Source organism: Anomaloglossus baeobatrachus, chromosome 6 (genome assembly GCF_048569485.1).
Source record: "Anomaloglossus baeobatrachus isolate aAnoBae1 chromosome 6, aAnoBae1.hap1, whole genome shotgun sequence".
Classification (NCBI taxonomy): domain Eukaryota; kingdom Metazoa; phylum Chordata; class Amphibia; order Anura; family Aromobatidae; genus Anomaloglossus; species Anomaloglossus baeobatrachus.
Window position 1 is genome coordinate 565071448 of NC_134358.1, and position 26314 is coordinate 565097761.

The 26314-nt window shown below is 50.2% G+C and overlaps 1 protein-coding gene across 1 annotated transcript in view; it reads right to left on the bottom strand.

Moving 5' to 3' along the window:
- Positions 1-26314, bottom strand: part of MINDY4 (MINDY lysine 48 deubiquitinase 4) — a 189413-nt gene that overhangs the window by 155210 nt on the left and 7889 nt on the right. The window contains exons 4-6 of the mRNA XM_075315756.1: positions 23746-23977; positions 23173-23528; positions 8089-8132 (exon numbers count right to left, since the gene is read on the bottom strand). Of these exons, the coding sequence (XP_075171871.1) occupies positions 8089-8132; positions 23173-23528; positions 23746-23977 (632 nt within the window). The remainder of the gene's footprint in view (positions 1-8088; positions 8133-23172; positions 23529-23745; positions 23978-26314) is intronic.

A 26314-nucleotide genomic window follows, 5' to 3' on the forward strand; every position in this document is an offset into this window, starting at 1 on the left:
GTGGAGTGTTACAATGTATCAGTGCAGGTGACATGTATCAGTCTGGGGTCCGGGCTGGTGGAGTGTTACAATGTATCAGTGCAGGTGACATGTATCAGTCTGGGGTCCGGGCTGGTGGATTGTTACAATGTATCAGTGCAGGTGACATGTATCAGTCTGGGGTCCGGGCTGGTGGATTGTTACAATGTATCAGTGCAGGTGACATGTATCAGTCTGGGGTCCGGGCTGGTGGAGTGTTACAATGTATCAGTGCAGGGGACATGTATCAGTCTGGGGTCCGGGCTGGTGGAGTGTTACAATGTATCAGTGCAGGTGGCATGTATCAGTCTGGGGTCCGGGCTGGTGGAATGTTACAATGTATCAGTGCAGGTGGCATGTGTCAGTCTGGGGTCCGGGCTGGTGGAGTGTTACAATGTATCAGTGCAGGTGACATGTATCAGTCTGGGGTCCGGGCTGGTGGAGTGTTACAATGTATCAGTGCAGGTGACATGTATCAGTCTGGGGTCTGGGCTGATGGGTTGTTACAATGTATCAGTGCAGGTGGCATGTGTCAGTCTGGGGTCCGGGCTGGTGGAGTGTTACAATGTATCAGTGCAGGTGACATGTATCAGTCTGGGGTCCGGGCTGGTGGAGTGTTACAATGTATCAGTGCAGGTGACATGTATCAGTCTGGGGTCCGGGCTGGTGGAGTGTTACAATGTATCAGTGCAGGTGACATGTATCAGTCTGGGGTCCGGGCTGGTGGAGTGTTACAATGTATTCAGTGCAGGTGACATGTGTCAGTCTGGGGTCCGGGCTGGTGGAGTGTTACAATGTATCAGTGCAGGTGACATGTGTCAGTCTGGGGTCCGGGCTGGTGGATTGTTACAGTGTATCAGTGCGGGTGACATGTGTCAGTCTGGGGTCCGGGCTGGTGGAATGTTACAATGTATCAGTGCAGGTGACATGTATCAGTCTGGGGTCTGGGCTGGTGGAGTGTTACAATGTATCAGTGCAGGTGACATGTATCAGTCTGGGGTCCGGGCTGGTGGAGTGTTACAATGTATCAGTGCAGGTGACATGTATCAGTCTGGGGTCCGGGCTGGTGGATTGTTACAATGTATCAGTACAGGTGACATGTATCAGTCTGGGGTCCGGGCTGGTGGATTGTTACAATGTGTCAGTGCAGGTGATATGTATCAGTCTGGGGTCCGGGCTGGTGGATTGTTACAATGTATCAGTGCAGGTGACATGTATCAGTCTGGGGTCCGGGCTGGTGGAGTGTTACAATGTATCAGTGCAGGTGACATGTATCAGTCTGGGGTCCGGGCTGGTGGATTGTTACAATGTATCAGTGCAGGTGACATGTATCAGTCTGGGGTCCGGGCTGGTGGATTGTTACAATGTATCAGTGCAGGTGACATGTATCAGTCTGGGGTCTGGGCTGATGGGTTGTTACAATGTATCAGTGCAGGGGACATGTATCAGTCTGGGGTCCGGGCTGGTGGGTTGTTACAATGTATCAGTGCAGGTGACATGTATCAGTCTGAGGTCCGGGCTGGTGGAGTGTTACAATGTATCAGTGCAGGTGGCATGTATCAGTCTGGGGTCCGGGCTGGTGGATTGTTACAATGTATCAGGGCAGGTGACATGTATCAGTCTGGGGTCCGGGCTGGTGGAGTGTTACAATGTATCAGTGCAGGTGACATGTATCAGTCTGGGGTCCGGGCTGGTGGATTGTTACAATGTATCAGTGCAGGTGACATGTATCAGTCTGGGGTCCGGGCTGGTGTAGTGTTACAATGTATCAGTGCAGGTGACATGTATCAGTCTGGGGTCCGGGTTGGTGGGTTGTTACAATGTATCAGTGCAGGTGACATGTATCAGTCTGGGGTCTGGGCTGGTGGAGTGTTACAATGTATCAGTGCAGGTGACATGTATCAGTCTGGGGTCCGGGCTGGTGGATTGTTACAATGTATTAGTGCAGGTGACATGTATCAGTCTGGGGTCCGGGCTGGTGGATTGTTACAATGTATCAGTGCAGGTGACATGTATCAGTCTGGGGTCCGGGCTGGTGGAGTGTTACAATGTATTAGTGCAGGTGACATGTATCAGTCTGGGGTCCGGGCTGGTGGATTGTTACAATGTGTCAGTACAGGGGACATGTATCAGTCTGGGGTCTGGGCTGGTGGATTGTTACAATGTATTAGTGCAGGTGACATGTATCAGTCTGGGGTCCGGGCTGGTGGAGTGTTACAATGTATCAGTGCAGGTGACATGTATCAGTCTGGGGTCCGGGCTGGTGGAGTGTTACAATGTATCAGTGCAGGTGACATGTATCAGTCTGGGGTCCGGGCTGGTGGATTGTTACAATGTATCAGTGCAGGTGACATGTGTCAGTCTGGGGTCTGGGCTGGTGGAGTGTTACAATGTATCAGTGCAGCTGACATGTATCAGTCTGGGGTCCGGGCTGGTGGTTTGTTACAATGTATCAGTGCAGGTGACATGTATCAGTCTGGGGTCCGGGCTGGTGGAGTGTTACAATGTATCAGTGCAGGGGACATGTATCAGTCTGGGGTCCGGGCTGGTGGGTTGTTACAATGTATCAGTGCAGGTGACATGTATCAGTCTGAGGTCCGGGCTGGTGGAGTGTTACAATGTATCAGTGCAGGTGACATGTGTCAGTCTGGGGTCCGGGCTGGTGGATTGTTACAATGTATCAGGGCAGGTGACATGTATCAGTCTGGGGTCCGGGCTGGTGGAGTGTTACAATGTATCAGTGCAGGTGACATGTATCAGTCTGGGGTCCGGGCTGGTGGATTGTTACAATGTATCAGGGCAGGTGACATGTATCAGTCTGGGGTCCGGGCTGGTGGAGTGTTACAATGTATCAGTGCAGGGGACATGTATCAGTCTGGGGTCCGGGCTGGTGGAGTGTTACAATGTATCAGTGCAGGTGACATGTATCAGTCTGAGGTCCGGGCTGGTGGAGTGTTACAATGTATCAGTGCAGGTGACATGTATCAGTCTGGGGTCTGGGCTGGTGGAGTGTTACAATGTATCAGTGCAGGTGGCATGTATCAGTCTGGGGTCCGGGCTGGTGGATTGTTACAATGTATCAGGGCAGGTGACATGTATCAGTCTGGGGTCCGGGCTGGTGGAGTGTTACAATGTATCAGTGCAGGTGACATGTATCAGTCTGGGGTCCGGGCTGGTGGATTGTTACAATGTATCAGGGCAGGTGACATGTATCAGTCTGGGGTCCGGGCTGGTGGAGTGTTACAATGTATCAGTGCAGGAGACATGTATCAGTCTGGGGTCCGGGCTGGTGGATTGTTACAATGTATCAGTGCAGGTGACATGTATCAGTCTGGGGTCCGGGCTGGTGGAGTGTTACAATGTATCAGTGCAGGTGACATGTATCAGTCTGGGGACCGGGCTGGTGGAGTGTTACAATGTATCAGTGCAGGGGACATGTATCAGTCTGGGGTCCGGGCTGGTGGAGTGTTACAATGTATCAGTGCAGGTGACATGTATCAGTCTGAGGTCCGGGCTGGTGGAGTGTTACAATGTATCAGTGCAGGTGACATGTATCAGTCTGGGGTCTGGGCTGGTGGAGTGTTACAATGTATCAGTGCAGGTGGCATGTATCAGTCTGGGGTCCGGGCTGGTGGATTGTTACAATGTATCAGGGCAGGTGACATGTATCAGTCTGGGGTCCGGGCTGGTGGAGTGTTACAATGTATCAGTGCAGGTGACATGTGTCAGTCTGGGGTCCGGGCTGGTGGATTGTTACAATGTATCAGTGCAGGTGACATGTATCAGTCTGGGGTCCGGGCTGGTGGAGTGTTACAATGTATCAGTGCAGGTGACATGTATCAGTCTGGGGTCCGGGCTGGTGGAGTGTTACAATGTATCAGTGCAGGTGACATGTATCAGTCTGGGGTCCGGGCTGGTGGAGTGTTACAATGTATCAGTGCAGGTGACATGTATCAGTCTGGGGTCCGGGCTGGTGGAGTGTTACAATGTATCAGTGCAGGTGACATGTGTCAGTCTGGGGTCCGGGCTGGTGGAGTGTTACAATGTATCAGTGCAGGTGACATGTATCAGTCTGGGGTCCGGGCTGGTGGAGTGTTACAATGTATCAGTGCAGGTGACATGTATCAGTCTGGGGTCCGGGCTGGTGGAGTGTTACAATGTATCAGTGCAGGTGACATGTATCAGTCTGGGGTCCGGGCTGGTGGATTGTTACAATGTATCAGTGCAGGTGACATGTATCAGTCTGGGGTCCGGGCTGGTGGAGTGTTACAATGTATCAGTGCAGGTGACATGTATCAGTCTGGGGTCCGGGCTAGAGGATTGTTACAATGTATCAGTGCGGGTGACATGTATCAGTCTGGGGTCTGGGCTGGTGGAGTGTTACAATGTATCAGTGCAGGTGACATGTATCAGTCTGGGGTCCGGGCTGGTGGATTGTTACAATGTATCAGTGCAGGTGACATGTATCAGTCTGGGGTCCGGGCTGGTGGAGTGTTACAATGTATCAGTGCAGGTGACATGTATCAGTCTGGGGTCCGGGCTGGTGGATTGTTACAATGTATCAGTGCAGGTGACATGTATCAGTCTGGGGTCCGGGCTGGTGGAGTGTTACAATGTATCAGTGCAGGTGACATGTATCAGTCTGGGGTCCGGGCTGGTGGAGTGTTACAATGTATCAGTGCAGGTGACATGTATCAGTCTGGGGTCCAGGCTGGTGGATTGTTACAATGTATCAGTGCGGGTGACATGTATCAGTCTGGGGTCTGGGCTGGTGGAGTGTTACAATGTATCAGTGCAGGTGACATGTATCAGTCTGGGGTCCGGGCTGGTGGAGTGTTACAATGTATCAGTGCAGGTGACATGTATCAGTCTGGGGTCCGGGCTGGTGGAGTGTTACAATGTATCAGTGCAGGTGACATGTATCAATCTGGGGTCCGGGCTGGTGGAGTGTTACAATGTATCAGTGCAGGTGACATGTATCAGTCTGGGGTCCGGGCTGGTGGAGTGTTACAATGTATCAGTGCAGGTGACATGTATCAGTCTGGGGTCCGGGCTGGTGGAGTGTTACAATGTATCAGTGCAGGTGACATGTATCAGTCTGGGGTCCGGGCTGGTGGAGTGTTACAATGTATCAGTGCAGGTGACATGTATCACTCTGGGGTCCGGGCTGGTGGATTGTTACAATGTATCAGTGCAGGTGACATGTATCAGTCTGGGGTCTGGGCTGGTGGATTGTTACAATGTATTAGTGCAGGTGACATGTATCAGTCTGGGGTCCGGGCTGGTGGAGTGTTACAATGTATCAGTGCAGGTGACATGTATCAGTCTGGGGTCCGGGCTGGTGGAGTGTTACAATGTATTAGTGCAGGTGACATGTATCAGTCTGGGGTCTGGGCTGGTGGATTGTTACAATGTATCAGTGCAGGTGACATGTATCAGTCTGGGGTTTGGGCTGGTGGATTGTTACAATGTATCAGTGCAGGTGACATGTATCAGTCTGGGGTCCGGGCTGGTGGAGTGTTACAATGTATCAGTGCAGGTGACATGTATCAGTCTGGGGTCCGGGCTGGTGGATTGTTACAATGTATCAGTGCAGGTGACATGTATCAGTCTGGGGTCTGGGCTGGTGGAGTGTTACAATGTATCAGTGCAGGTGACATGTATCAGTCTGGGGTCCGGGCTGGTGGAGTGTTACAATGTATTAGTGCAGGTGACATGTATCAGTCTGGGGTCCGGGCTGGTGGAGTGTTACAATGTATCAGTGCAGGTGACATGTATCAGTCTGGGATCCGGGCTGGTGGATTGTTACAATGTATCAGTGCAGGTGACATGTATCAGTCTGGGGTCCGGGCTGGTGGAGTGTTACAATGTATCAGTGCAGGTGACATGTATCAGTCTGGGGTTTGGGCTGGTGGATTGTTACAATGTATCAGTGCAGGTGACATGTATCAGTCTGGGGTCCGGGCTGGTGGAGTGTTACAATGTATCAGTGCAGGTGACATGTATCAGTCTGGGGTCCGGGCTGGTGGAGTGTTACAATGTATCAGTGCAGGTGACATGTATCAGTCTGGGGTCCAGGCTGGTGGATTGTTACAATGTATCAGTGCGGGTGACATGTATCAGTCTGGGGTCTGGGCTGGTGGAGTGTTACAATGTATCAGTGCAGGTGACATGTATCAGTCTGGGGTCCGGGCTGGTGGAGTGTTACAATGTATCAGTGCAGGTGACATGTATCAGTCTGGGGTCCGGGCTGGTGGAGTGTTACAATGTATCAGTGCAGGTGACATGTATCAGTCTGGGGTCCGGGCTGGTGGAGTGTTACAATGTATCAGTGCAGGTGACATGTATCAGTCTGGGGTCCGGGCTGGTGGAGTGTTACAATGTATCAGTGCAGGTGACATGTATCAGTCTGGGGTCCGGGCTGGTGGAGTGTTACAATGTATCAGTGCAGGTGACATGTATCAGTCTGGGGTCCGGGCTGGTGGAGTGTTACAATGTATCAGTGCAGGTGACATGTATCAGTCTGGGGTCCGGGCTGGTGGATTGTTACAATGTATCAGTGCAGGTGACATGTATCAGTCTGGGGTCTGGGCTGGTGGATTGTTACAATGTATCAGTGCAGGTGACATGTATCAGTCTGGGGTCCGGGCTGGTGGAGTGTTACAATGTATTAGTGCAGGTGACATGTATCAGTCTGGGGTCCGGGCTGGTGGAGTGTTACAATGTTTCAGTGCAGGTGACATGTATCAGTCTGGGATCCGGGCTGGTGGAGTGTTACAATGTATCAGTGCAGGTGACATGTATCAGTCTGGGGTTTGGGCTGGTGGATTGTTACAATGTATCAGTGCAGGTGACATGTATCAGTCTGGGGTCCGGGCTGGTGGAGTGTTACAATGTATCAGTGCAGGTGACATGTATCAGTCTGGGGTCCGGGCTGGTGGATTGTTACAATGTATCAGTGCAGGTGACATGTATCAGTCTGGGGTCTGGGCTGGTGGATTGTTACAATGTATCAGTGCAGGTGACATGTATCAGTCTGGGGTCCGGGCTGGTGGAGTGTTACAATGTATCAGTGCAGGTGACATGTATCAGTCTGGGGTCCGGGCTGGTGGAGTGTTACAATGTATCAGTGCAGGTGGCATGTATCAGTCTGGGGTCCGGGCACTGATTGGCCGAGCCTTTTCTCTTGCCCGGAGTACTGAGATCTAGCAGGAGGGGTGGGAGTTGCTCATCAGTGCTCCCCTCGTTCCTGGCTGCGGATGGAGGAGGCGTCATCTGTGATTCATGGTGATGATTTCTGGTACTTCTTTAGTGGTGAGGAGCGATCCTCAGAGAGAAGCCCCCGCTCCCCGACATCTCTGGCATTTCCTCCTGTGGTTACTGGGCTCATCCTACGATTCCTCCCTATATACGGCCCATCAGTAATGTGAAGCCCCCGCACATCGATGGTGTCTGCACGAGGCCTCCGGGGAGGATTTACAAACGCAGCAAAAATGAAAGGTGCAAAGTAAAATCCCAAAGAAAACATGGGAAACCTCACTGAGGAACGAGACGAGACCACAGTATGCCGAGCCCCCCATTCACATCCTCAGACCGTAGCGTCAGGTCGTGGCCCCCCATTCACATCCTCAGACCATAGCGTCAGGTCGTGGCCCCCCATCCACATCCTCAGACCATAGCGTCAGGTCGTGGCCCCCCATTCACATCCTCAGACCATAGCGTCAGGTCGTGGCCCCCCATCCACATCATTCTCAGAACGTAGCGTCATGTCGTGACCCCCCCATCCACATCATCCTCAGACCATAGAGTCAGGTCGTGGTGCCCCCCATCCACATCATCCTCAGACCGTAGCGTCAGGTCGTGGCCCCCCATCCACATCATCCTCAGACCGTAGCGTCAGGTCGTGGCCCCCCATCCACATCATCCTCAGACCGTAGCGTCAGGTCGTGGCCCCCCATCCACATCATCCTCAGACCGTAGCGTCAGGTCGTGGCGCCCCCCCATCCACATCATCCTCAGACCATAGCGTCAGGTCGTGGCCCGCGTACGAGCCCCGCAGCGAGTGCTCACCCAGCCTTAGCTCTTCTCGGCCATCTTGTCGTGTGGACGCTTTCCTGCAGGAAACAGAGAAGTGAGAGGTTATCATGGAGAATAATATCAGGCGCCGGCCGCCCCCCGATCGCCCCCCGATCCTCCCCCGATCCTCCCCCGATCGTCCCCCGATCGTCCCCCGTCTGCAGCCTCCAGGTCGTCCATTGTGAGGCCTCGAAGGAGGCTGCGCTAAGACTTTCCCAGTAACACCCTGCACCGTACACTGCGCACCACGGACCGGCCGCACAATGCACGGATCGGTCAGCAGGGGGCGCCGTCCAGAGGGGGCAGGAGCCTTTAACCCCTTATCAACCAGGGATTTGAGATTTTAATTTAATAGACCTAACTTTACTATGTCAATATAATGTAGTTATCCGTCCAGAGACAGAGCGCACAAATGTCAGCCCTATCCACACACAGAGGATAGGACGGGCGACGACCGCGGTCTTTAGACGCCTCAGTCATGTGACCATCACCATTCATCGGTCGCCCGACCAAGCCGTCAATCAATGGCCTCAACGGTTACCTGACCTAACTGCCAATCAATGGTCTCAGCAGTCACCTGACCAAGCCGTCAATCAATGGCCTCAGCAGTCACCTGAGCAAGCCGTCAATCAATGGTCTCAGCAGTCACCTGACCATCAATCACCTGACCTAGCCATCAATCAATCCAGATAAACGTTGGTTTCCTCCTCCCCAGGCCGGCGCTGGCTCCCATAGACCCGGAGGTCAGCCTGCATTTCCCCTCCATGTGGCGGTAGCAGTGTGTCCGGACGTCGTCTGAGGAGCTGCTGACATTTCTATCACACGTCTTATTGTCTGAGACGTCCTCCCTTTGAAGTCTGCTCTCAGATCATGACATAAGGGAAGAGCCACTTAGTGCAATGTCCTCCCAGGACAGCGTAATACAGCAGATAATAATGGCGGAGGCTTCCTCTACACTCGCTGCTATTCTCCTGCTATCCCGGCCGTCCTCAGGACGGTGCTGCTGATACCAGGGGCCCTGACAAATATTGCCCCCCTCCACTGTAACAGCAAATCTAAAACCTATTCCTCACTGTAACTACCACTAGGGGGAGCTCTTCACGTACAGCAGTATACAGCGAATAGCGCCCTCCAGTGGTGGCAGCGGCCAGAATATCATTCATCCTAAAGAATTATTCCCAAAATAATATGTTATTCCCTGTCCAAATATTACTGTACATGAACATGACCTTATTCTCCAGAGCTGCAATCACAATTCTGCTAGTTGGAAACAGTCAGCAAGCTTCTGAACACACCTATAACATCTGAGCTGAAATAATGATTTAATGGGGTGCAATGACTTTCTCCCGTGTAGTGCACATACCATACACCCCGAGGCTGGAGACACGGCCTCGCTGTATACAGCGCCCGCGGCCGTATTGTCCCTCGTATATAATGTTTACATCCTGAGGATCTTTCCAGACAGAAAAAGGAAGTTATAAACTCCATCCAAGCAGATGAATTGTTCCTGCGCTCGGCGTATCTTCGGCTGCGGCCTCTCCTCCCCTGTATATGCCATCAATGCTTCCTGCCCAGAGAACAGAATGTTCTGCAGCAGCGCGGCCCCCGGAGACCGAGGATTCCACAACGCGACAATGCACGGACCCCAGCATCCAGCGCAGACATTCCCACCGCAGCAAGAGAACAGCGCGCCGCAGCAAGAGAACGGCGCGCCGCAGCAAGAGAACGGCGCGCCGCACCAAGAGAACGGCGCGCCGCACCAAGAGAACGGCGCGCCGCACCAAGAGAACGGCGCGCCGCACCAAGAGAACGGCGCGCCGCAGCAAGAGAACAGCGCGCACCGCACCAAGAGAACAGCGCGCCGCACCAAGAGAACAGCGCGCCGCACCAAGAGAACAGCGCGCCGCAGCAAAAGAACAGCGCGCCGCAGCAAGAGAACAGAGCGCCGCAGCAAGAGAACAGCGCGCCGCAGCAAGAGAACAGCTCGCCGCAGCAAGAGAACAGCGCGCCGCAGCAAGAGAACAGCGCGCCGCAGCAAGAGAACAGCGCGCCGCACCAAGAGAACGGCGCGCCGCACCAAGAGAACGGCGCGCCGCAGCAAGAGAACAGCGCGCCGCAGCAAAAGAAAAGCGCGCCGCAGCAAGAGAACAGCGCGCACCGCACCAAGAGAACAGCGCGCCGCAGCAAGAGAACAGCGCGCCGCACCAAGAGAACAGCGCGCCGCACCAAGAGAACAGCGCGCCGCACCAAGAGAACAGCGCGCCGCACCAAGAGAACAGCGCGCCGCACCAAGAGAACAGCGCACCGCACCAAGAGAACAGCACACCGCACCAAGAGAACAGCGCGCCGCACCAAGAGAACAGCGCGCCGCACCAAGAGAACAGCGCGCCGCACCAAGAGAACAGCGCGCCGCACCAAGAGAACAGCGCGCCGCACCAAGAGAACAGCGCGCCGCACCAAGAGAACAGCGCGCCGCACCAAGAGAACAGCGCGCCGCACCAAGAGAACAGCGCGCCGCAGCAAGAGAACAGGGCACCGCAGCAAAAGAACAGCGCACCGCAGCAAGAGAACAGCGCACCGCAGCAAGAGAACAGCGCACCGCAGCAAGAGAACAGCGCACCGCAGCAAGAGAACAGCGCACCGCAGCAAGAGAACAGCGCACCGCAGCAAGAGAACAGCGCACCGCAGCAAGAGAACAGCGCACCGCAGCAAGAGAACAGCGCACCGCAGCAAGAGAACAGTGCGCAGCAGCAAGAGAACAGCGCGCAGCAGCAAGAGAACAGCGCGTCGCTGCAAGGGAACAGCGCACCGCAGCACGAGAACAGCTACCGCAGCAAGAGACAAGCGCACCGCAGCAAGAGACAAGCGCACCGCAGCAAGAGACAAGCGCACCGCAGGAACGGGGGGGTCCGTCCTCAGTATTCAGTGACCGCCCGTCTCCTCCATCCTCAGTATTCAGGGCCGCCCGTCTCCTCAGTCCTCAGTATTCAGTGACCGCTCGTCTCCTCCGTCCTCAGTATTCAGTGACCGCCCGTCTCCTCCGTCCTCAGTATTCAGTGACCGCCCGTCTCCTCCGTCCTCAGTATTCAGTGACCGCCCGTCTGCTCCATCCTCAGTATTCAGTGACCGCCCGTCTCCTCCGTCCTCAGTATTCAGTGACCGCCCGTCTCCTCCGTCCTCAGTATTCAGTGACCGCCCGTCTCCTCCGTCCTCAGTATTCAGTGACCGCCCGTCTCCTCCGTCCTCAGTATTCAGTAACCGCCCGTCTCCTCCGTCCTCAGTATTCAGTGACTGCCCGTCTCCTCCGTCCTCAGTATTCAGTGGCCACCCATCTGGCTGTATAAATCTGTATGTAGTGAGCTCCCTCTAGTGGTGACTGTATAAATCTGTATGTAGTGAGCTCCCTCTAGTGGTGGCTGTATAAATCTGTATGTAGTGAGCTCCCTCTAGTGGTGGCTGTATAAATCTGTATGTAGTGAGCTCCCTCTAGTGGTGACTGTATAAATCTGTATGTAGTGAGATCCCTCTAGTGGTGGCTGTATAAATCTATATGTAGTGAGCTCCCTCTAGTGGTGGCTGTATAAATCTGTATGTAGTGAGCTCCCTCTAGTGGTGGCTGTATAAATCTGTATGTAGTGAGCTCCCTCTAGTGGTGGCTGTATAAATCTGTATGTAGTGAGATCCCTCTAGTGGTGGCTGTATAAATCTATATGTAGTGAGCTCCCTCTAGTGGTGGCTGTATAAATCTGTATGTAGTGAGCTACCTCTAGTGGTGGCTGTATAAATCTGTATGTAGTGAGCTCCCTCTAGTGGTGTCTGTATAAATCTGTATGTAGTGAGCTCCCTCTAGTGGTGACTGTATAAATCTGTATGTAGTGAGCTCCCTCTAGTGGTCGCTGTATAAATCTGTATGTAGTGAGCTCCCTCTAGTGGTGGCTGTATAAATCTGTATGTAGTGAGCTCCCTCTAGTGGTGACTGTATAAATCTGTATGTAGTGAGCTCCCCCTAGTGGTGACTGTATAAATCTGTATGTAGTGAGCTCCCTCTAGTGGTGACTGTATAAATCTGTATGTAGTGAGCTCCTCTAGTGGTGGCTGTATAAATCTGTATGTAGTGAGCTCCTCCTAGTGGTGGCTGTATAAATCTGTATGTAGTGAGCTCCCCCTAGTGGTGGCTGTATAAATCTGTATGTAGTGAGCTCCCTCTAGTGGTGGCTGTATAAATCTGTATGTAGTGAGCTCCCTCTAGTGGTGGCTGTATAAATCTGTATGTAGTGAGCTCCCTCTAGTGGTGGCTGTATAAATCTGTATGTAGTGAGCTCCCTCCAGCGGTGACGGTATAAATCTGTATGTAGTGAGCTCCCTCTAGCGGTGACTGTATAAATCTGTATGTAGTGAGCTCCCTCTAGTGGTGGCTGTATAAATCTGTATGTAGTGAGCTCCCCCTAGTGGTGGCTGTATAAATCTGTATGTAGTGAGCTCCCTCTAGTGGTGGCTGTATAAATCTGTATGTAGTGAGCTCCCTCTAGTGGTGACTGTATAAATCTGTATGTAGTGAGCTCCCTCTAGTGGTGGCTGTATAAATCTGTATGTAGTGAGCTCCCTCTAGTGGTGGCTGTATAAATCTGTATGTAGTGAGCTCCCTCTAGTGGTGGATGTATAAATCTGTATGTAGTGAGCTCCCTCTAGTGGTGGCTGTATAAATCTGTATGTAGTGAGCTCCCTCTAGTGGTGTCTGTATAAATCTGTATGTAGTGAGCTCCCTCTAGTGGTGACTGTATAAATCTGTATGTAGTGAGCTCCCTCTAGTGGTGACTGTATAAATCTGTATGTAGTGAGCTCCCTCTAGTGGTCGCTGTATAAATCTGTATGTAGTGAGCTCCCTCTAGTGGTGACTGTATAAATCTGTATGTAGTGAGCTCCCTCTAGTGGTGGCTGTATAAATCTGTATGTAGTGAGCTCCCTCTAGTGGTGGCTGTATAAATCTGTATGTAGTGAGCTACCTCTAGTGGTGGCTGTATAAATCTGTATGTAGTGAGCTCCCTCTAGTAGTGTCTGTATAAATCTGAATGTAGTGAGCTCCCTCTAGTGGTGACTGTATAAATCTGTATGTAGTGAGCTCCCTCTAGTGGTCGCTGTATAAATCTGTATGTAGTGAGCTCTCTCTAGTGGTGGCTGTATAAATCTGTATGTAGTGAGCTCCCTCTAGTGGTGACTGTATAAATCTGTATGTAGTGAGCTCCCTCTAGTGGTGGCTGTATAAATCTGTATGTAGTGAGCTACCTCTAGTGGTGGCTGTATAAATCTGTATGTAGTGAGCTCCCTCTAGTGGTGTCTGTATAAATCTGTATGTAGTGAGCTCCCTCTAGTGGTGACTGTATAAATCTGTATGTAGTGAGCTCCCTCTAGTGGTCGCTGTATAAATCTGTATGTAGTGAGCTCTCTCTAGTGGTGGCTGTATAAATCTGTATGTAGTGAGCTCCCTCTAGTGGTGACTGTATAAATCTGTATGTAGTGAGCTCCCTCTAGTGGTGGCTGTATAAATCTGTATGTAGTGAGCTCCCTCTAGTGGTGACTGTATAAATCTGTATGTAGTGAGCTCCCCCTAGTGGTGACTGTATGAATCTGTATGTAGTGAGCTCCCTCTAGTGGTGACTGTATAAATCTGTATGTAGTGAGCTCCTCTAGTGGTGGCTGTATAAATCTGTATGTAGTAAGCTCCCTCTAGTGGTGGCTGTATAAATCTGTATGTAGTGAGCTCCCTCTAGTGGTGACTGTATAAATCTGTATGTAGTGAGCTCCCTCTAGTGGTCGCTGTATAAATCTGTATGTAGTGAGCTCCCTCTAGTGGTGACTGTATAAATCTGTATGTAGTGAGCTCCCCCTAGTGGTGACTGTATAAATCTGTATGTAGTGAGCTCCCTCTAGTGGTGACTGTATAAATCTGTATGTAGTGAGCTCCCTCTAGTGGTGGCTGTATAAATCTGTATGTAGTGAGCTCCCTCTAGTGGTGTCTGTATAAATCTGTATGTAGTGAGCTCCCTCTAGTGGTGACTGTATAAATCTGTATGTAGTGAGCTCCCTCTAGTGGTCGCTGTATAAATCTGTATGTAGTGAGCTCTCTCTAGTGGTGGCTGTATAAATCTGTATGTAGTGAGCTCCCTCTAGTGGTGACTGTATAAATCTGTATGTAGTGAGCTCCCTCTAGTGGTGGCTGTATAAATCTGTATGTAGTGAGCTCCCTCTAGTGGTGACTGTATAAATCTGTATGTAGTGAGCTCCCCCTAGTGGTGACTGTATGAATCTGTATGTAGTGAGCTCCCTCTAGTGGTGACTGTATAAATCTGTATGTAGTGAGCTCCTCTAGTGGTGGCTGTATAAATCTGTATGTAGTAAGCTCCCTCTAGTGGTGGCTGTATAAATCTGTATGTAGTGAGCTCCCTCTAGTGGTGACTGTATAAATCTGTATGTAGTGAGCTCCCTCTAGTGGTCGCTGTATAAATCTGTATGTAGTGAGCTCCCTCTAGTGGTGACTGTATAAATCTGTATGTAGTGAGCTCCCCCTAGTGGTGACTGTATAAATCTGTATGTAGTGAGCTCCCTCTAGTGGTGACTGTATAAATCTGTATGTAGTGCGCTCCCTCTAGTGGTGGCTGTATATATCTGTATGTAGTGAGCTCCCTCTAGTGGTGGCTGTATAAATCTGTATGTCGTGAGCTCCCTCTAGTGGTAGCTGTATAAATCTGTATGTAGTGAGTTCCTCCTAGTGGTGTCTGTATAAATCTGTATGTCGTGAGCTCCCCCTAGTGGTGGCTGTATAAATCTGTATGTAGTGAGCTCCCTCTAGTGGTGGCTGTATAAATCTGTATGTAGTGAGCTCCCTCTAGTGGTGACTGTATAAATCTGTATGTAGTGAGCTCCCCCTAGTGGTGACTGTATAAATCTGTATGTAGTGAGCTCCCCCTAGTGGTGGCTGTATAAATCTGTATGTAGTGCGCTCCCTCTAGTGGTGGCTGTATATATCTGTATGTAGTGAGTTCCTCCTAGTGGTGTCTGTATAAATCTGTATGTCGTGAGCTCCCCCTAGTGGTGGCTGTATAAATCTGTATGTAGTGAGCTCCCTCTAGTGGTGGTTGTATAAATCTGTATGTAGTGAGCTCCCTCTAGTGGTGACTGTATAAATCTGTATGTAGTGAGCTCCCTCTGGTGGTGACTGTATAAATCTGTATGTAGTGAGCTCCCCCTAGTGGTGGCTGTATAAATCTGTATGTAGTGAGATCCCTCTAGTGGTGGCTGTATAAATCTGTATGTAGTGAGCTCCCTCTAGTGGTGACTGTATAAATCTGTATGTAGTGAGCTCCCCCTAGTGGTGACTGTATAAATCTGTATGTAGTGAGCTCTGCCTAGTGGTGGCTGTATAAATCTGTATGTAGTGAGCTCCCTCTAGTGGTGACTGTATAAATCTGTATGTAGTGAGCTCCTCTAGTGGTGGCTGTATAAATCTGTATGTAGTGAGCTCCCCCTAGTGGTGACTGTATAAATCTGTATGTAGTGAGCTCTGCCTACTGGTGGCTGTATCAATCTGTATGTAGTGAGCTCCCTCTAGTGGTGACTGTATAAATCTGCATTTAGTAAGCTCCCCATTTCCGTAGATTTTAGCTTGCGGGTCTGGACCTCTCGCCTCTTGTGAGGAACTATGTGTGACTCTGTAATGTCTATGCTTTTTTGTAGAAGATTCCAGTGAATTGCGGGGTGCTGTGGAATATGCTGACACACATTAGTCGGGGTTCTCGCAGAGCGTCTGAATGCAGCGGAGGTCAGGTTATTCTCTATGTTGCTGTTGGAAATTGCTGAGCTCAGTACTTGGCTGTCTGCAGCAGTCCCATGGAGAATGAATGGAGCAGATGTGCTGAGGCTCGACCTCCGCACCAGTCTCCATGGAACTGCTGGAGACAGCCAAGTACTGAGCTCAGCAATTTCCAATGGCCCCATAGTGAATGAATGGACCGCCGCTGCATTCAAATGGGACTTTGCAGTTCTTGAAATTAGTGAGGGTCCCAGTAATCAGGGTCCGGTCCTCCCTTCAGGGTCTGGCCTTTCCTACGGGGTCTCGCCCACCCTTCGGGGTCCGACGCTCCCTATGAGGTCCAGCCCCTCCTACGGGGTCTGGGGTGTGGCCCCCCTCAGGCTGGTTTATGGCCATATATCTCTTTCCCCCCTTGTATCATCCCCTATTCAGGGTGTGCTCGGGGTCTTGGCTGACCACCTGTTGTGATCCTGTCCTCGGCCTCCCATTCTCAGGCTGCGCTCGTTGCACGGAGGCTGGGGGAGGCCGACCACCTGTTGTGATCCTGTCCTCGGCCTCCCATTCCCAGGCTGCGCTGGTTGCACGGAGGCTGGGGGAGGCCGACCACCTGTTGTGATCCTGTCCTCGGCCTCCCATTCCCAGGCTGCGCTGGTTGCACGGAGGCTGGGGGAGGCCGACCACCTGTTGTGATCCTGTGCTCGGCCTCCCATTCCCAGGCTGCGCTGGTTGCACGGAGGCTGGGGGAGGCCGACCACCTGTTGTGATCCTGTGCTCGGCCTCCCATTCCCAGGCTGCGCTGGTTGCACGGAGGCTGGGGGAGGCTGACCACCTGTTGTGATCCTGTCCTCGGCCTCCCATTCCCAGGCTGCGCTGGTTGCATGGAGGCTGGGGGAGGCTGACCACCTGTTGTGATCCTGTCCTCGGCCTCCCATTCCCAGGCTGCGCTGGTTGCACGGAGGCTGGGGGAGGCTGACCACCTGTTGTGATCCTGTCCTCGGCCTCCCATTCCCAGGCTGCGCTGGTTGCACGGAGGCTGGGGGAGGCTGACCACCTGTTGTGATCCGGTCCTCGGTCTCCCATTCCCAGGCTGCGCTGGTTGCACAGAGGCTGGGGGAGGCTGACGGCCGCACTATTCTTTCTGGGCTTCCTGCCTGCCATCACTCAGGGGCACTGGCGTCAGTACAGCCTGGAAACACATACTTGTCTTTATGAGGGTCTGCGGCCCGGGGGATGTCAGGCGGGCACGGAGGTAGGAAGCAGTAAATGTGCCGCGTCTCCGGGAATCCCGCGGCATGCTATTCTGGGGTTATGTAAGGATTCTCTACGGTCCCTTCCCAGTATTGTCTGCCACTCACACAATGCCCCGAGGGCACAGGCTTCACCCGGTATCACACACCCATGGCATCACCATCCCACGCTCCACAGCGGCCCCCAGATAAGAAGCTATAGTGCCGCTCATCCTGAGCCACCTGGTGCATGAAAGAGCTCTAGAACTTAGCTAAGTGCTTTATCAATGCCGCGCGGTGAGTTCTGCGCCCAGTCATTGTTCACCTGCATTTAGGGGGATGTAATATTTACTACTTGGACATCCCCCTCCTTAGATGCTGCAGTCCTGGATCTGCACCAGTGATGTCAGGGCTGGCTGGCCCATCATGTGAGCGCTGCAGCCAATCAGTGAGCGCTGCAGCCAATCAGTGAGCTCAGCAGGACGAGCAGCGGCACCTGCGGATGGATAAACTGGTGGATTGGATCTGCCATATTCACCGGAAATCACCCACAGATTTCCACATTCTGCTGCACTAAACTGATCATTTCCAGAAAACCCTCTGGAGAGTATCTGCGGTCACCGGAGCCCAACATAGAGCCGCGCGGACCCCAGACCCACAGCGTAAACCGGAGGAGAAACAGCAGCGTCGCCCTACACCGTGCGAGAAAACGAGCAACAGATCCAAGACACACCGAGAAGACGGGACAAGAAACCAGAACAAGAGCAAACCGAGACTGAGCGAGCGGGGACACCTAGTGGCCACTACAGGAAAAGCACTGCCTGTAATGTATGTACTCAGTGACTGCACCAGCAGAATAGTGAGTGCAGCTCTGGAGTATAACACAGGAGGTAACTCAGGATCAGTAATGTATGAACACAGTGACTGCACCAGCAGAATAGTGAGTGCAGCTCTGGAGGATAATACAGGAGGTAACTCAGGATCAGTAATGTATGTACACAGTGACTGCACCAGCAGAATAGTGAGTGCAGCTCTGGAGTATAATACAGGAGGTAACTCAGGATCAGTAATGTAATGTATGTACACAGTGACTACACCAGCAGAATACTGAGTGCAGCTCTGGAGTATAATATAGGAGGTAACTCAGGATCAGTAATGTAATGTATATACACAGTGACTGCACCAGCAGAATAGTGAGTGCAGCTCTGGAGTATAATACAGGAGGTAACTCAGGATCAGTAATGTATGTACACAGTGACTGCACCAGCAGAATAGTGAGTGCAGCTCTGGAGTATAATACAGGAGGTAACTCAGGATCAGTAATGTAATGTATATACACAGTGACTGCAGCAGCAGAATAGTGAGTGCAGCTCTGGAGAATAATACAGGAGGTAACTCAGGATCAGTAATGTATGTACACAGTGACTGCACCAGCAGAATAGTGAGTGCAGCTCTGGAGTATAATACAGGAGGTAACTCAGGATCAGTAATGTATGTACAGAGTGACTGCACCAGCAGAATAGTGAGTGCAGCTCTGGAGGATAATACAGGAGGTAACTCAGGATCAGTAATGTAATGTATGTACACAGTGACTGCACCAGCAGAATAGTGAGTGCAGCTCTGGAGTATAATACAGGATCAGTAATGTAATGTATGTACACAGTGACTGCACCAGCAGAATAGTGAGTGCAGCTCTGGAGTATAATACAGGATAATAAGTGTTACAATGCTTTACGAAAGTATTCATCCTCCATGACATTTTTGCTTCCTCACAACCTGGAATGTCACTTTTTTTTAGGGTTTGCATCAGTTCATGTACAGAACATGATTACAGCTGTGAACATTTCAGTTTAAAATATTATTGTGAAGCAAACAACAAATAGGACAAAATAACTGAAAACCTTGTGTGCATAACTATTCACTCCCTAAAGTAAGCACTTTGCGGAGACTCCTAATTGTGGCAATTACAGCTGGAATTTGCTGTGGATAAGTCTCTGAGTTTTCCACATCTTACCTTATCACTGAGATTTTTGCCCATTTCTCAATGCAAAACTGCTCCGGCTCCTTCCATTAGAGGTTTCCTCTGGTGAGCAGCGTCTTCATGTCTGACCAGATTCTCCATTGGATTAAGGTCTGGGCTGTGATTCGGCCTCTCCAATACATTTTCACAGTTCCCCTTACTCCCCTCCAGTGTTGTTTTAGCCGCAGCTTTGGGTCATTTTCTTGTTGGAAGTTGAAACCTCCGTCCCAATCTCATCACTGACACAGATTTTGCTCACGAATATCCGTGTATTTCGCACCATCCATCTTCCCCCACGACTCAGACTATTTTCCCTGTCCCTGCTGCTGAAAAACATCTCTCCGGCATGATGCTGCCTCCACCATGCTTCTCTGTGGGGATGGTGTTCTTAGATGAGCTGTGATGGTTTGGCGCCTGACATAGCATTTAAGTTACTGGCCAAAAAGTTCAATTTTGGTCTCTTCTGACCAAAGAACTTTCCTCCATACATTTGGGGAGTTTCCCAATTTTTGGTTGTAAATAAAGCCTTGTTTCTGGCCACGCTTCTATAAAAGCCGGCTCTATGGAGTGTACGGCTTATTGTGGTCGTATGGACAGATCCTCCAGTCTCTGCTCAGGAACTCAGCAGGTCCTTCAGGGTTACCTTTGGCCTCTGTGCTGCCTCTCCGATTAATGTCATCCTTGCCCGGACAGAGTTTTGGTGGGCGGCCCTCTCTTGGCAGGTTTGTTGTGGTACCATGTTCTTTCCATTTGATGATCAGGGATTTGATGGTGCTCTGGGGATCATCAGAGATTGGGATATATTTTTTTTTTCTTTAGAACCTAACCCTGTCTTGTACCTCTTACTACTTTGTCTCCGACTTGTTTAGAGATCTCCTTGGTCTTCGTGGTGTTGTTTGGAGATCTCCTTGGTCTTCGTGGTGTTGTTTGGACATCTCCTTGGTCTTCGTGGTGTTGTTTGGTGATCTCCTTGGTCTTCATGGTGTTGTTTGGTGATCTCCTTGGTCTTCATGGTGTTGTTTGTAGAGCTCCTTGGTCTTCGTGGTGTTGTTTGGACATCTCCTTGGTCTTCATGGTGTTGTTTGGAGAGCTCCTTGGTCTTCGAGGTGTTGTTTGGACATCTCCTTGGTCTTCGTGGTGTTGTTTGGTGATCTCCTTGGTCTTCATGGTGTTGTTTGGAGATCTCCTTGGTCTTCGAGGTGTTGTTTGGACATCTCCTTGGTCTTCGTGGTGTTGTTTGGTGATCTCCTTGGTCTTCATGGTGTTGTTTGGAGATCTCCTTGGTCTTCGAGGTGTTGTTTGGACATCTCCTTGGTCTTCGTGGTGGTGTTTGGAGAGCTCCTTGGTCTTCGTGGTGCTGTTTGGTTACTGGAGCCTTTTGTTTTATAATGTTGCAGCCTCTGTGGCCATGCAGAAAAGGTGTGTATATACTGACAGAACCCGGGACACCAAGATTGCACACAGGTGGACTTCCTGCACTAAACAGGTGACTTACGCAGGTAATTCTTTGCACCAGACATTTTTAGGGGCTTCATGGAAAGAGGGGTGAATACACATGCACATGGCAATTTTTATTTATTTTATCCCATAAATGTAATATTTGCCCATATTTTTCTGACTTCACCAATCTATACTATTCAGTGCTGATACATCATACAAAAATATTACTGGTTGTAATGTAACAAAATAGATAAATATATATATCTGTGTGTGTATATGTGTGTGTGTGTGTGTGTGTGTGTGTGTGTGTGTGTGTGTGTGTGTGTGTGTGTGTGTGTGTGTTCTAAATATTTTCCTCACTTGACCGTGGAGCATTTAATCAGTGAGCTCCTACATTGTTATCACAGATCAGCATTGCACGCAGTGTACAGTATATACTATATACCATGTATCTGATGCACTTACCTCCTAGGCACAGATCAGCATTGCACGCAGTGTACAGTATATACTATATACCATGTATCTGATGCACTTACCTCCTAGGCACAGATAAGCATTGCACGCAGTGTACAGTATATACTGTATACCATGTATCTGATGCACTTACCTCCTAGGCACAGATAAGCATTGCACGCAGTGTACAGTATATACTATATACCATGTATCTGATGCACTTACCTCCTAGGCACAGATCAGCATTGCACGCAGTGTATAGTATATACTATATACCATGTATCTGATGCACTTACCTCCTAGGCACAGATAAGCATTGCACAGTGTATAGTATATACTGTATACCATGTATCTGATGCACTTACCTCCTAGGCACAGATCAGCATTGCACGCAGTGTACAGTATATACTATATACCATGTATCTGATGCACTTACCTCCTAGGCACAGATCAGCATTGCACGCAGTGTATAGTATATACTATATACCATGTATCTGATGCACTTACCTCCTAGGCACAGATCAGCATTGCACGCAGTGTATAGTATATACTGTATACCATGTATCTGATGCACTTACCTCCTAGGCACAGATAAGCATTGCACGCAGCGTACAGTATATACTATATACCATGTATCTGATGCACTTACCTCCTAGGCACAGATCAGCATTGCACGCAGTGTACAGTATATACTATATACCATGTATCTGATGCACTTACCTCCTAGGCGCAGATCAGCATTGCACGCAGTGTACAGTATATACTATATACCATGTATCTGAGGCACTTACCTCCTAGGCACAGATAAGCATTGCACAGTGTACAGTATATACTATATACCATGTATCTGATACACTTACCTCCTAGGCACAGATAAGCATTGCACGCAGTGTACAGTATATACTATATACCATGTATCTGATGCACTTACCTCCTAGGCACAGATCAGCATTGCACGCAGTGTACAGTATATACTATATACCATGTATCTGATGCACTTACCTCCTAGGCACAGATCAGCATTGCACGCAGTGTATAGTATATACTATATACCATGTATCTGATGCACTTACCTCCTAGGCACAGATCAGCATTGCACGCAGTGTATAGTATATACTGTATACCATGTATCTGATGCACTTACCTCCTAGGCACAGATAAGCATTGCACGCAGTGTACAGTATATACTATATACCATGTATCTGATGCACTTACCTCCTAGGCACAGATCAGCATTGCACGCAGTGTACAGTATATACTATATACCATGTATCTGATGCACTTACCTCCTAGGCGCAGATCAGCATTGCACGCAGTGTACAGTATATACTATATACCATGTATCTGAGGCACTTACCTCCTAGGCACAGATAAGCATTGCACAGTGTACAGTATATACTATATACCATGTATCTGATACACTTACCTCCTAGGCACAGATAAGCATTGCACGCAGTGTACAGTATATACTATATACCATGTATCTGATGCACTTACCTCCTAGGCACAGATCAGCATTGCACGCAGTGTACAGTATATACTATATACCATGTATCTGATGCACTTACCTCCTAGGCACAGATAAGCATTGCACGCAGTGTACAGTATATACTATATACCATGTATCTGATGCACTTACCTCCTAGGCACAGATCAGCATTGCACGCAGTGTACAGTATATACTATATACCATGTATCTGATGCACTTACCTCCTAGGCACAGATCAGCATTGCACGCAGTGTACAGTATATAATATATACCATGTATCTGATGCACTTGCCTCCTAGGCACAGGTAAGCATTGCACGCAGTGTATAGTATATACTGTATACCATGTATCTGATGCACTTACCTCCTAGGCACAGATAAGCATTGCACAGTGTACAGTATATACTGTATACCATGTATCTGATGCACTTACCTCCTAGGCACAGATAAGCATTGCACAGTGTATAGTATATACTGTATACCATGTATCTGATGCACTTACCTCCTAGGCACAGATAAGCATTGCACGCAGTGTACAGTATATACTGTATACCATGTATCTGATGCACTTACCTCCTAGGCACAGATCAGCATTGCACGCAGTGTACAGTATATACTATATACCATGTATCTGATGCACTTACCTCCTAGGCGCAGATAAACCTCCTTTTTTCGGTGGTTTTTGGTGCGTTTCTTGCTCTCCTCCTATGGATAGCTTCATTCTGAAGTCTCTGTAGGCCTCTGCCGCGCTTCCTTCCACTTCCCCGGTGGAGCCGGGCGGCGGTTTGGTAATAGGCATGAGGTGCGGGCTCCTGGGCGCTGAGCTTGAGGCCAATATTTTGGCAGAAAACTCCTTGCCCAGTTGCAGTGCAGGGTTCGGGGGGCTTTTCGTCGGCTCCTTGGTGATTCCTTGTTGGCCGTTAGTCAGGGGATCGTCCTTGGCGTGGACTGACTGGTGAGAAGCCGCGGAACGTCTCTGCGTCCTCTTTTTCAGTGAATCCTATGGAAGAAACAGCCATGAGAAGGTTTTGCAGATAACAGGTCTCTGCTGCAGCGGCCTCGCACCGGGGGATGTCCTGAGAACCGGTAATGGATGTGACAATGTCGATTTGTAATCGTGGCCTTATCGGTCATCAACCAGTTTAAAAATAAAAAAAATGTGCAACAATTTTGCGGCATTCGTCTCCCCCGTAGACATTACCGGCGGGTGCACTCACCTCCTGGGCGCTGGCTATAGGACCGGACATCATCCCTCGCACCATCCTGCTGGATTTGGGCCTCGGAGCCTCGGCTGCACTTTCTGGCGGCCCGGACTTCTCCCTTTTCGGCTCTCTGGCGAGGATTTCTTCCTTTTCATTCATGCTGCTGCCGTTTTCTGACTTTCTATAGTCGTCGTTCACAGCTTGGGGTCGCTCCTTACGATGATACGATGGGTTATGGCTTCCGCCCCTGTAAGACATGCACACGTTATATTCAAACAGGTTGTCTGATAATCCACAGAGGCTACCGTCACAGTGGTCCGGCAACGCAACGGCCGCAAGTAATGGCAGCGGATGTGATCGGGATTCATGTGACAAATCGTATATAATATTATATATACCCTGACGCTCCTCGTCTGATTCCCTTCACTGCAGATGTCACAGCCCATATACTTCATATACTGCCAAGAGCCCGGTCACCCCTCCTAACAGGTTACATATGTCACACACTGTGCTGAGCTGTGCTGTACAGCCGGCACCAGCCTGGAACAGCAGCGACCGGAGCAAAGCGAGCAGAGCTAACCCCTTATTAACTCTGAGGCCACTGACACAAGGTGAGGGTGTAATAGAGGACGACTGCCCCGATGGGTACACCTTGTCGCGGTGGAACGGCTTTCACACTTTTTGATCAAACATTGGTAACCGGGTGCCCTTATGTCATTTACATGTATTGTTACTATGTACTCATTTCCTTATTATAGGGTATACACTCATTTTATGTTTCTCTCTCGGGGTTTGTCTGTGAAGTGGCTCCTATTGCATGCGTTTTACACGTTTAGTATCATGGTAATTGAACTGGCCTGGAGCGCCGCGCAGGCCCCGGAGAGCCGCGCAGGCCCCAGAGCGCCGCGCAGGCCCTGCAGAGACGCGCAGGCCCCGGAGCGCCGCACAGGACCCGGAGAACTGCACTGACCTGGAGAACCGTACTAAGCCAGAGAATCCCAATGACCGGTCATTTTTACCACTTCATAACTCATGAAAATAAAACTGAAAAAAAAAAAAACAATGGTGGAATTGTGTTTTTTTCTCACTGCACTTGGAATTTTTCCCCGCTTTGTATTATGTTATACAGTTAATCAATACTACAACTCATCCTGCAAAGAAGGGAATTTTGTTTACTTACCGTAAATTCCTTTTCTTCTAGCTCCAATTGGGAGACCCAGACAATTGGGTGTATAGCTACTGCCTCCGGAGGCCGCACAAAGTACTACACTTAAAAGTGTAAGGCCCCTCCCCTTCTGGCTATACACCCCCCCGTGGGAGCACGGGTCCCTCAGTTTTAGTGCAAAAGCAAGAAGGAGGAAAGCCAATAACTGTTTCAAAAACAAATTCAATCCGATAAACAATATCGGAGAACGTAACTTATCAACATGAACAACATGTGCACCCGAAAAACAAATACCCTAAGAAAAAACAGGGCGGGTGCTGGGTCTCCCAATTGGAGCTAGAAGAAAAGGAATTTACGGTAAGTAAACAAAATTCCCTTCTTCTTTTTCGCTCCTAATTGGGAGACCCAGACAGTGGGACGTCCAAAAGCAGTCCCTGGGTGGGTAAAAGAATACCTCGTGATCGGGCTGTCAGGCAGCCCTTTCTTACAGGTGGGCCACCGCCGCCTGCAGGACTTGTCTACCTAGGCCGGTATCCGCCGAAGCGTAGGTATGCACCTGATAATGCTTGGTAAAAGTGTGCAGACTCGACCAGGTAGCCGCCTGGCACACCTGCTGAGCCATAGCCTGATGCCGTAATGCCCAGGACGCACCCACGGCTCTGGTAGAATGGGCCTTCAGTCCAGAAGGAGTCGGAAGCCCAGCAGAACGGTAGGCGTGAAGAATTGGTTCCTTGATCCACCGCGCAAGGGTGGATTTGGAAGCTTGCGACCCTTTATGCTGACCAGCGACCAGGATAAAGAGTGCATCCGAACGGCGCAGAGGCGCCGTGCAGGAAATGTAGATCCTGAGTGCTCTCACCAGATCCAACAGATGCAAACCCTTTTCAAATTGGTGAACTGGATGCGGACACAAAGATGGTAAAGTGATATCCTGATTGAGATGAAAGGAAGATACCACCTTGGGAAGAAACTCTGGAATTGGACGCAGTACTACCTTGTCTTGGTGAAACACCAGGAAGGGAGATTTGCAAGATAACGCCGCCAGCTCTGACACTCTCCGAAGAGACGTGACCGCCACCAGAAAAGCCACTTTCTGTGAAAGCCGAGAAAAGGAAATCTCCTTCATAGGCTCGAAAGGCGGCTTCTGGAGAGCAATTAGAACCTTGTTCAGATCCCAGGGTTCCAATGGCCGCTTGTAAGGGGGAACGATATGACAAACCCCTTGCAGGAACGTGCGCACCTTAGGAAGTCGCGCCAGGCGCTTCTGAAAGAATACGGATAGCGCAGAGACTTGTCCTTTAAGGGAGCCGAGCGACAAACCTTTTTCCAACCCAGACTGCAGGAAGGAAAGAAAAATAGGTAATGCAAATGGCCAGGGAGAAACTCCCTGAGCAGAGCACCAAGATAAGAATATCTTCC